A 12,188-nucleotide genomic window follows, 5' to 3' on the forward strand; every position below is an offset into this window, starting at 1 on the left:
CATACGGAATTTACCTTTTACCCTTTCATTGTTTAAGCGCTTTGTTTATATTTTTGTATCAGACCACATCTGCGAGGTTTGATTGGTATAATAAAATGAATGTTGCCCCCTTTAGAGAGGCATCTTGTCAAACCTTGGCAAAAACTATGTCGGTCAATAATACAATGAAACAGCGACAAGCTCAGAAGTCGAAAATTCATAAATGGTTAAAACCATGTTTAGAGGCACAAGACAAAGACTCAAAAGGCAATGAACTAGAGACAAAAACGTTTGATATATTTCATTTGTTTTCAATAGTTGAAGACTATTTTATAAATATTCACCACCATGTGGACAGTAAATGACCTTTCAATGTGTTTCGTCATTCAAGTTGCTGGTTTTTACAATTAACCTTACCTTATTCAGACTGAATCAGAAATCATCGTTTGCTGTAAAGACTTGGCGTTCTTATCAGAAAACTCTTTTTCTTTCTGTATCTGTTTAGACAAAAAGTGTTTGACACCCGCATGGTTGGGTTTTGTTATTTTGGGTGTAAACATTACCGTGGTAGTGTGTTTTATGGATCTCAATTGTCTGCACATTACTGGTCAGTATTCACATTCCAATGGCGTAGCTCTGTGATAAGGTATACCTATAATTGGATCTTGACCATCAGCCAACGATTTCGACAGAATCCGTTTAAACACTACCGACACATTTCGCTGTTAATCCATTCGATTGGCTATGATATGGATCAGCCATTACACGATCAGATTTCAAATTATTTGCAAATTTCTTGAATTCATGACTAGCATAGCATGTGCAATTATCACCACTCACTTGATTTGGTAAGGCAAATCTACTTAATATGCCTTTTATCATATCAATAAAAGTTTGACTGTTTGCATTTGGTAACTGATTTAAAAGCTTACTACATGTATAATGAGATGATATTTTCCTTGAACATGAAGTACATCTGTTTCAGCTCGTAAAACTTGAAACGTGTTTTTCCTTTTGCTGGACATGGCTCATAACACGAGTGTTAAATACCACCCATACGTATGTCCTAGACTGGATGATGGTGTGACATTAAATTTTGTCCCCGTTGCATACTGACCCCAGGGGTCATTTTTCAAGAGATGGCATTTCATTATTTTACGTTTAACCCGACCGTTAAATAAATTACCCTTCCTCAGTTGCTCCTGGTTGAAAACCTTTCAAAAGTGGTATTCAATGCCAAATTAAGTCAATTTTTGGTCATATTTCATCGACTTTAGTAAGTTTATATGTTGTTTATTACATGCAATCCGAATAGCTCAATAAATCGTTTACCACCCCAAAATGTAGACTTTCCCTTTTTCAGCGTTAAAAACTGACCCCTGCTTTAAATCGATTTTTACAACCACCAACCAAGAAATATGTGGGCAACATTACACAAGTTCAAACCTCTAATTTATGCGTTCTATAAATGAATTTCTGCCAGTATGTAACTGGCAAGTCGACCTTATGTTAGGAAAGCGTTTGTCGGAGTGAAATGGACTATTGTCGCATGCAAGTTACTTATTACAAGACAGTACACATTTCAGTTAATTAACATTTTTTCGGACTGTAAGTAAAAGTACACAAGCTGAAAATACTACGTTTTTGTAAGTCAAGGGTAATAACTCCGCTGATACTGTCAGATAAAACAGCAAATAAGCGATGCTGATTAAGCTTATGATGAAACAGGTCTAAACAAAGAATTCAGTGATAAGTATATATCCATGACCTGAGCGCATGTTTTATGTCGGTGCTCAATGTTCTCAGATAAAATAATAAATATTTTTTATTTGACGATGCAATTTAGAAAACATAATATTTGAGCTAGTGGCCAAGTTATTTACCAAGAAGACCCATATTTATAAACACGCCCGCTCACCCGGTTTTCGCCATTCTATAACCTGTAATTGTTTCGGTAAAAAATATGGCCTGAAAGTAAGTTCTTGGTTCTTTCTGAGACACCTACATCTGTTTTTCTTTTTATTAGAGCCAATTTCTGATGTTTATTTTAAAAGATATAAAATTACAATCAAATGTTAACACTTCGTAGATATATGAAATATTTCAAGAAATATTTTGTTATGCATTTTATGTACTTGTGGAAATTAGTTTATATTTGTCGCCTTTTCAACTTGTGTTCATCACATATATATATATTACATAATTATCATTATGAAAAAATATAAAAAAATATATTCTTCTTCTTCTTCTTCTTCTTCTTCTTCTTCTAATTATTATTATTATCATTATTATTATCTTCTTCTTCTTCTACTTCTTCTTCTTCTTCTAATTATTATTATTATTATTATTATTATTATTATTATTATTATTATTATTATTATTATTATTATTATTATATATGAATATCACAATAGTAAAATAAAGTTATCACAATAATCACATTAAATAAAAAATAAGATAACATAATAATAAAACAATATAGAAAATCACAAAATGTGCTTTGCTTTATCAGAAAATTCCACTGTCGACTGTCATTTATCGAAAATTCCGTATGCCAGAATGAGGATGACTTGGTTATGTATTGGCTTACTATATTACAAGTACACAAAGTTTCTGCAATTACAAGTTATAGACAGAAGTCTCGATTTCTCTGTTGACAAATTATTTAAAACAAATGTCATTGAAGTGTTGTCATTCCTAAAACGCGTCCATAGGCATTGCATCTGAAAAAATTGACACAACTTAGTGACGTGTTGAAATGAATAATTCAAATGTTTCTGTCACAGTTGAAAAGATTTCTAACGTGACAACCTCGGAAAGAAATAGTGAAAATGACATTTACGTAGAGGATTATCATGTCGGAATAAAGACGCTCTTTGTTGGAATTAGCCTTGTCTCTGTTACAGCCAGTATCTTGGCAATTGTTTCATTACGAAGATCGAGAAAAACTCCAGAATCGGCCAAGTTTTTGGCCACGGGACTCTTGACGATCGATTGCGTCTTCGTTGTCGTTACCTCGGGTCGGAAGTTTGTACTTGACCCGTTTTATAACACAAACATTAACGTCCTTGGAACGGCGACGCTTCAGTTAGCATATTCAACGGTTGCCGTGATGTCCGTAGAACGCTTCCTATTGTTTTACCGACCAATGAAGTACATGCGCATTTGCTCACAAAGCTTGTTACGCACTGTTGTCATAAGTATCTGGGTTTTCGTTGCCGGATTTTTCATGTTTGTCCGGTATGGAATATGCTACTTTCGATTCAAAGATGAGATATTTTACGTCGCTGGAAAGTGCAACCAAATTGTTACCATTCATTATTCCCTGCTCGTGATGGTTGTTCTCCTCACTTCGACAGTTTGCTACTTCAAGATTTTCATCATCGTCAGGGAGAAGAGCAGTAGGAAAGATGAAAGAAGACTGTCATTCAATTCAGTAATCAAGATCGTCCGAGGGTTCAAAACAACGTCGCTAGTCCTCGTCTACCTCTTCGTCGTGTTTGCCACCTCCGTAAGTTACGCCTTTATCATTGTATTCATCAGATTCTTTGGGATAGGAATCAGCGAACTTCGACTATCCTTAGAAGGCGTGTCCCTCATCAACTGTATCCTGGACCCGTTTCTGTACGTTTTATGGTTTCGGGAGTGTCAGATGGAGGTTTTGAAGATGTTTACATGCCTCGGGGAGCGTATCAAGACCAAAGTGGTCAAAATGCGGATGGATATTTATGACATCTTGCCTTATGAACAAACTACGTCAAGTGTGTTAAGCGGTGAGACCGGCTCAACGGAATCGTGTTCAGGAAGGAGCAACCCTGCATTTGTTGTTTGATGCTCGCTATCAGAATGATGACGAGTTACAGGCATTCGGAACACCTCGGCCATTTTCTATCGAAAACAACATCGAATGTATATGTACGGTTTGCAGAAATCTAATCAGTTCAACTACGATGCAAGTAAATCACGAAGTTATTTCAATTTAGCAGTCAACTTAATGACTCTATTGGGAATCATAAATATTTATGCAATATATACATTAAAACACTTCAATTAATTAATACAAGTTTTTAAAATTTTACGAATTACTTCTACTGATGTACCGGCATACATCCGAGGTTGTTTTCGATGGAAAATGGCGGAGGTGTTCCTAATGGAGTTACGGGTTGAACGTTTGATTTTTTTTTCAAGCAGCTTGCACATTTGTATTTATCACGGTTATCAGTTAAAGGTGCACTCTTACTCCAGAATAAGATACCCTCAATTAATACAATTGTTTTAATACTAGTATACCGAAAATGATGAACAAAATTTCGAAATCAATGTTTTTATGAAGGACAGCGAGTTTAATTTATGTTTGTTATACATGGATATTAATTTATTTTGAATAAGAGTAACTTGAACGTATGCCCCGTCACCCAGAACCAAATATATAAACATAGTTTAAAGGGACTAGACACCAGCAGAATATATAATTGCAAGAAAAAACAATGTCAAAAACTAACATAACGATGATATCGTTTTGTACAACGCATTGAACAGTACTTATGATGTATCCCATCGTTCCAATTCGAAATTTACTGGGTTTGTCTACCACGAAAATACCAATAAATTTTAAAAAAGTGCGACGGTATTATATCTGTTCTAATCACGTGACTTTCACATGCTAAATATACACACTATATATAGCCTAGGAAAACATTATGCCCTATTTTTAAACAGGTAAAATCAGCTGAGACAGCGACAAAATATTCTTTAAATCATGTAAAGTGATGTATTATCGGCCTCATGCTAGCTCCTATTTACTATTCTAGGCTTGTTTTGAGGACTGTATTTGCCGATATTAGGGCCATCTGGTGTCTAGACCCTTTAAGTATGATTTAGAGGCCATGGGACTCCCGAATATTATTTTGGCCATTTTGTTATCTAAAATGATGCATTCTGGTATATCCTATTAATAGCATCGTCGGCAACCACGGTACTTTCTTCCGTAACACTTCATACACAACGAAGCATACCGTAGTGTGTATCGGAGGTATCCGATGATGTATTAAAAAAATCTCCGATATTAATTAAAAACTAAGACAAGTTTATAAAGCGGGAGGCAGGTTTGCCCGCCACCCTCACTAGGTACACATCATAACATAATGGTATTTGTTCAGATGACATTTTATAAGTTATTGTCACTTTTACATTTGCAAGGATATATAAAGAGGTTCTTTATTTAATTGTTAATAAGGCCACTACATATTAATTGCTAGATTTTCATCCCAGCCCGCCGCCTCTATTTCCGCCGCCCCTTAAATTTTATTGACTCAAATAAAAATGTTGAACGAGGATCTGTATTTGCGTATCGGTGCGGTACTGTCCGGGAATGTCTGGTACTCTCCGGGAACGGCGATTATTCATACCTACGGTGTCGATGTATAACATCCACAAGTAAAACAGGAAATTGTTACGTTCATAAACAGGCGCGTAGCTGCCTTTACGCCAAGACGCCCGGGCGTGCACATTATTTTCACGAGTTTACTTTTATTGAATAAATAAAAGTATTTTTTTTTAAATAATTTAAACGAAAAAAGTGTGTAATACTTAAAGTAAAACGGCACATCAGGTCAATTACACGCCACTCTGGGTGACCCGGTCGATAACTGTGTCATACTATGACGTCACAACTAGTATGTCATCCACTACATATGAAAGTGACGTCAATATATTTTTAATATTTTATTAATTCATGGCGGTCGTCCTCGGGCTGTTGTAAAAAATGAAAAAAACAAAACCTATGACACTGGACAAAATGTTCAAGCGGATGTTTGAAACCGCGACAGCGACTGCGTGCCCAGAAGCAACCGGCACGGCACCTTCGGAGCATGCAAACAGCATGGACCTAGATCTATCTGCCACAGAATCTGACAGCACCAAACCTGGACAGGCTCAGCCAGTTAAGTCTACCCACAGTGGTCCTTCATATCCTGATATAGCTACTGCGGCAAGTGGAGAACTTGAAGCAAAGTGGAAATGGTCGATATTGAAAGACACATGGACTGACTGCCATATGTTCAACTTTCCCTCAAGGTAGGTTGTGTTGTCTTTTGAATGCAAAAAAATACAATTAAGTGACACGCAGATTTAAAAATCCCCAACTCAAGTAAAAATTTAAAATGCAAATTTCCAGTTTATTTTCAATTATACTTCATTGCAACATGGCATGCTTGTGTAAAACGTTGTTTAACATTTGAGCATACACAATTTCATTGAAGTGTTGTGGGTAAAAACCGAGAAATCTGCCTTTGAATTTATCACTCTAATTTGAGATTTTCCTAAGAAGCTTTATGAATACGCCCCCAGTCTGACAGACCTTTAAATCTCGATCACGTCGTCGATATTAGTTAAGTATGTAACATATATGTTTAGTCATGCTTTTTACCCTTAGCCGGGCGGCTACGAAAATTGTCGTCTGCTAAAAATATCGTCTACTTCAATTTTAAATATCGTCCGATTTTCTTCAAATTTGGTATACCCTTTTTCTAGTATTAAAAAAAACTTGGATCCAGATGAGATACTCGGCGTCTGGTCTGGATTCAAGCTGTTTGAGTAAGCATGAATAGTCGCGAATAGCAGGTACAGGGTTAGGTAAACAAAATAGTGTAGACCCTAGTTGCATTATATTTTAAACATTTATAGGTTATGGTAGTTGCATCAAAAAAGAGCTTTGGTAAATTTATAATACAATTTACCGGACACTTCTTGGTGAAAACTGTTCCTTGATAGAAGTCAGAACCAGGTCAACTAATACATCTTTTGTTTTCTCTTTTGTAGAAGCATCCATGGGAAAATGAGAAAGCTGTCATCAAGCTGGTTGACAGACCACCCCTGGCTCAGATACTCGATTTCTACAGATGCCTTATTCTGCGCCCCCTGTTTCGTATTTGGACGGAAAGATGCGAAGGAGAAAACTTTCATCAGTACACCAGTGAAGGATTGGTCCAACCTAGCCAAGTACGTCAAGAGGCACGAATTAGCAGAGTCAAACCATCACAATGTTACAGCTATGGCGGAACATTTTCTTGATATACAATCAGGTAAGATGGAACCCATCACAAGTTCTGTATCGGACAGTCACAGACGCCTAGTGGAGCAGAACCGCCATATTCTCAGGAAAATTATAGAAGTAATCGTCCTTTGTGGTACGAAGCAATTTTTTAGCCATACTGCATTCAAAGGCAGCAGATGACCCTATCCTAGCACAGCATCTAAATGTTCCAGAAAATCGTAGGGCAACATACACATCGCCCGACATACAGAATGAACTGATCTGTTTGTGTGCTGAGCAGATACAGATCGAAATTGTGCAGGCATGCAATGATGCAGTCTGTTTCGCTCTTATAGCCGATGAGTCGACCGACAAGTCAACAAAAGAACAGGTGTCCGTGTGTCTGCGATTTGTCCAACGTGGAAGCGGTTCCCAGCAATTTAGAGTCCGTGAAGATTTTCTTGGATTTGTTCAAGCAAGTAGAACAACTGGCGAGGTACTTGCAGAACTACTCTTGACCTCTCTTGAAAATCATGGAATCGAAGTAGATAAGATGCGGTCTCAGGCTTATGATGGTGCCGCAAATATGTCTGGAAAGCACAGGGGCGTACAGGCACGAATTCGTCAACGGGTGCCGTCTGCGCTGTATGTACACTGTAGAGCCCACTGCCTCAACCTAGCAGTTATGCATAGCAGCAAGGACCCATGCATAAGGTCAGTGATGACAACTGTGCAAGAGGTAGGGTTTGCATTTGATTATTCGGCCAAAAGACTAAACTTCTTTGTTGATGAACTTGCTGCTGACCAAGACGCACAGGAAAAGCTGAAGAAGCTGAAGAAACGCACCAAACTGAGAACTCTGTGTGAAACTAGGTGGACTAGCCGAGCCGATGCCCTCTCAACGTTCAAGTCAGCATACAGCGTTCATGCCCTTGAACAGCTACAGGAGGATGGCGATGACAAGGCAGGCCAACACTTGGCGTCGATCATGAAGTTTGACTTCATAATCGGACTGGTCGTTGCTGAGCACGTTATGCAAAGTACAGTTCCGTTGTCTTATCTTCTTCAGGCAGTCGACTGCGATTTGCTTGAGGCAACGCGAGAAAGTCAAACCCTCATCCGCCAGTTTCAAAACGAAAGGGCAGACCCTAACGTCTGGGAAGCATTGTTTCAGAGCGCTAAAGATATTGCAGCAGAATTTGAGATTGAACCTTCAATGCCCCGTCTTGCTCAACGCCAACGAAACCGGGCAAACCCACCGGCCAATGATCCACAACAGTATTGGCAGCGAGCTCTCTACTTCCCTTTCTTGGACCATTTGTGTCAAGAACTTAGCGACAGATTGATTGTGGCCGAGGAAAGATTCCGTGCACAGTACTTGATTCCATCCAAGTTGAACCTTTGCACAGACGGAATGGTGGATCTCATTTTTGCGGGGTATTCGGTGGACCTACCTCAGGGAAACCAGTCATTCCATAACGAGGTTAGGCGGTGGAAGGCTAGATGGCAATTGATGGATGAAAATGACAAACCAAGCACATTGGGTGAAACTGTAGCATCAACCAATCCGGATCTTTACAAGGGAGTTTATACAGTACTCACCATTCTTCTGACCATGCCGGCATCATCTGCTACTGCTGAACGGAGCTTTAGCGTTATGCGCAGGGTGAAAACCTACCTGAGGTCGACGATGCGGACAGAGCGCATGACAGGACTTGCCCTGATGCACGTATATCGGGATGTTAACATTGACATTGACCAGGTAGTGTCTAAATTCGCTGGAAGCAAAAGCCGAAGGCTTGACTTTGTTTAATGAATGTGTTCACAAATAAATAAATCAGATGTGAAAAGAGAAATTTGTTTCAGTATTTTAAGGCAATAATACGTTTCCAAAATGCGTCAGATGTCACCATTTACATTCAACAGTTTCAAAAAATTCCGGGGGGGCATGCCCCCAGACCCCCCTAGCACTTCGGCGGCTTCGCCGCCTCAATGGGCGTCCACATTGATTTTGATCCAGCTACGCGCCTGATAAACACTTGTATATGCCCTCTTATGCAACAAGGAAGAGCGTGAACACATATTCAACGGTGAAACAGTCATCTATGAAAAATATAAATAAATAAAGTGTCACCCCCAGCCCCCATTTAAACAAAGTTTGGGATAAAAATCTAGCAATTAATTTATATAGGCCTAATCAGTAAATCGAACTTTTTTGTTGGTATGCATCCTAAGAAATGACTAGAAACGAATACAAAAAAAACCCTCTTCACATTGTGATTAATATATGTAGTGTGTACAGTACTCCTCGAGTCACCTCGAGTTGTGTCTAAGATAGCGGCAATCGGAACACCTCGACCATTACCCAAAAGAATTGTCAATCCCGAAGCTTGCCGGAGATTGCCGAGTTGTAACGATTGCGATAGCGGCTGGAAGCGCATACAAACGAGCTTGTTTGACATCCGGTAGCAGACGAGGGCCGTGCTAATTATATACGTCACTCAGGTTAGGGATAGAGTTAGGGTAAAGCCGCCGCCCAATTTAAGTATTTATTATTTAATAGTAGGCATCAATCTTTGCCTTCTACCGGATGTCTTCGTTTGGGCTACGCCCTCACTTAAAGTCTATTATTGTATGTTGAATAGCAAAATTAAAATAATGAAATAAAATATGTATACACTCAAAGTTATCTCGACGGTCCTGGCGAGTTCGACACAACGGATTAGTTGTTTGTTTGTTTTTCGATTGTTTATATCATGTATAGTATTTTGTTGTTTTGTTATCAATAAAGTGCTTTGTGAAAAGACATCACTTTTTCTCTTTTTACGAAGAGTAGTAGCAGTTTCTAGTAGTAGTAGTAGTAGTAGTAGTAGCAGTAATAGAAGTAGTAGTTGTTATAGTAGTTGTAGTAATAGATGTAGCAGAAGCAGCAGCAGCAGCAACAGCAGGAGTAGTAGAAGTAGTAGTATTTAACAAGAAGATGCAGTCAAGGTGTGTGTTCGAAATATAAAACTTCTTCAAATTGATTAAAGAACTTTTCAAGGTTGAACAAAACAACAGCTTACGATTCAGGGAATAAACTTAACATGAGTTCTACATAGCATTATGTAATTAAAACTTTTTAACTATAAGTACAATCCTTGTCTGTATGATTTATAGAAGTGAAACCTGACAAGTACTTTGAATAATTGATCATCTGGAGCAAGATTATAGAAGCAAATACATTCATTACCAAGTGCTTTTGCTAGGAACATCCAATAATAATACCGGTGGTAGTCGATTGTAAACGAATCAATATAGTTTGAAGTCCTTCTTTTACGCTGTACATTTTCTGACAAAGGTTCGAGAATATAATCTTTATAAACCTGTTACAGCAGTATATATACTATTAATCGTAACAACTCGGCCTTCTCCGGCAAGCTTCGGGATCTGTTAGATAATAGCCGAGGTGTTCCGATTGTAATACATATGTATTTTATATATCTTATACAATGTACTGAACTAAAAGAAACTGCATGATTCAATTAAAAAAATGACATCTGGGAAATTCTGTATAGTTGCTGTTCGTATAGTCGCTTTATCACGGACCTATAAACCTATAAGTCCATGGCTTTATTAAGTTTATAATTCCAACCATTTTTCAGGGGAAAAAATGCCAACTTTATAAGGTTTTCGAGACAAACAGAAAATACATAAGAGTTCGTGGCACTAAACAAGTTTATACAACCATAAGAAAAGATCTCAATAACTAAGAGCTTGTCGCACAAGACCCGATTTTTTCAACCACTAGAAAGGGTCACAATACCAAAGAGCTCGTTGCACTAGTAACGCTTTGACAACCACCAGAAAGGGTCACAATACCAAAGAGCTCGTTGCACTAGACAAGGTTTGACAACCACCAGAAAGGGTCACAATATCTAAGAGCTCGTTGCACTAGGCAAGGTTTGGCAACCACCAGAAAGGGTCACAATACCAAAGAGCTCGTTGCACTAGGAACGCTTTGACAACCACCAGAAAGGGTCACAATACCAAAGAGCTCGTTGCACTAGGAACGCTTTGACAACCACCAGAAAGGGTCACAATACCAAAGAGCTCGTTGCACTAGGAACGCTTTGACAACCACCAGAAAGGGTCACAATACCAAAGAGCTCGTTGCACTAGGAACGCTTTGACAACCACCAGAAAGGGTCACAATACCAAAGAGCTCGTTGCACTAGGAACGCTTTGACAACCACCAGAAAGGGTCACAATACCAAAGAGCTCGTTGCACTAGGAACGCTTTGACAACCACCAGAAAGGGTCACAATACCAAAGAGCTCGTTGCACTAGGAACGCTTTGACAACCACCAAAAAGGGTCACAATACCAAAGAGCTCGTTGCACTAGGAACGCTTTGACAACCACCAGAAAGGGTCACAATACCAAAGAGCTCGTTGCACTAGGAACGCTTTGACAACCACCAGAAAGGGTCACAATACCAAAGAGCTCGTTGCACTAGGAACGCTTTGACAACCACCAGAAAGGGTCACACTACCAAAGAGCTCGTTGCACTAGGAACGCTTTGACAACCACCAGAAAGGGTCACAATACCAAAGAGCTCGTTGCACTAGGCAAGGTTTGACAACCACCAGAAAGGGTCACAATACCAAAGAGCTCGTTGCACTAGGCAAGGTTTGACAACCACCAGAAAGGGTCACAATACCAAAGAGCTCGTTGCACTAGGAACGCTTTGACAACCACCAGAAAGGGTCACAATACCAAAGAGCTCGTTGCACTAGGCAAGGTTTGACAACCACCAGAAAGGGTCACAATATCTAAGAGCTCGTCGCACTAGGCACGCTTTGACAACCACCAGAAAGGGTCACAATATCTAAGAACTCGTCGCACTAGGCACGCTTTGACAACCACCAGAAAGGGTCACAATATCTAAGAGCTCGTCGCACTAGGAACGCTTTGACAACCACCAGAAAGGGTCACAATACCAAAGAGCTCGTTGCAATAGGCAAGGTTTGACAACAACACGAAAGGGTCATAATTCCTAAGAGCTCGTGGCACCAGACAAGATTTACAATCAAAAGAAAGGGCCATAATACCTAATCGCTCGTGGCACACAAGGTTTAACAACAACAAGAACGAGTTATAATACCTATGAGTTTGTGGCAATAGACAGATTTTAA

At 39.1% G+C, this 12,188-nt stretch overlaps 1 protein-coding gene across 1 annotated transcript; it reads left to right on the forward strand.

The window, feature by feature from the left end:
• The first annotated feature begins 5,776 nt into the window (after positions 1 to 5,776).
• On the forward strand, positions 5,777 to 8,825 carry LOC128204927 (zinc finger MYM-type protein 1-like). Its single transcript, XM_052906328.1, has 3 exons — positions 5,777 to 6,054; positions 6,799 to 7,061; positions 7,246 to 8,825. Exons 1-3 carry the CDS (start codon positions 5,777 to 5,779, stop codon positions 8,823 to 8,825), a joined length of 2,121 nt encoding a protein of 706 aa, XP_052762288.1.
• Positions 8,826 to 12,188: the final 3,363 nt, after the last annotated feature.

Source organism: Mya arenaria, chromosome 10 (genome assembly GCF_026914265.1).
Source record: "Mya arenaria isolate MELC-2E11 chromosome 10, ASM2691426v1".
Lineage (NCBI taxonomy): Eukaryota > Metazoa > Mollusca > Bivalvia > Myida > Myidae > Mya > Mya arenaria.

What these genes read in the sequence shown, in the direction of transcription:
- LOC128204927 (XM_052906328.1), top strand. Translation starts at nt 5,777, where the DNA reads ATGTTCAAGCGGATGTTTGAAACCGCGACAGCGACTGCGTGCCCAGAA. An exon ending in ATGTTCAACTTTCCCTCAAG is followed by an intron (nt 6,055 to 6,798) that starts GTAGGTTGTGTT and finishes TCTCTTTTGTAG; the next exon opens with AAGCATCCATGGGAAAATGA. An exon ending in TTTTCTTGATATACAATCAG is followed by an intron (nt 7,062 to 7,245) that starts GTAAGATGGAAC and finishes TAAATGTTCCAG; the next exon opens with AAAATCGTAGGGCAACATAC.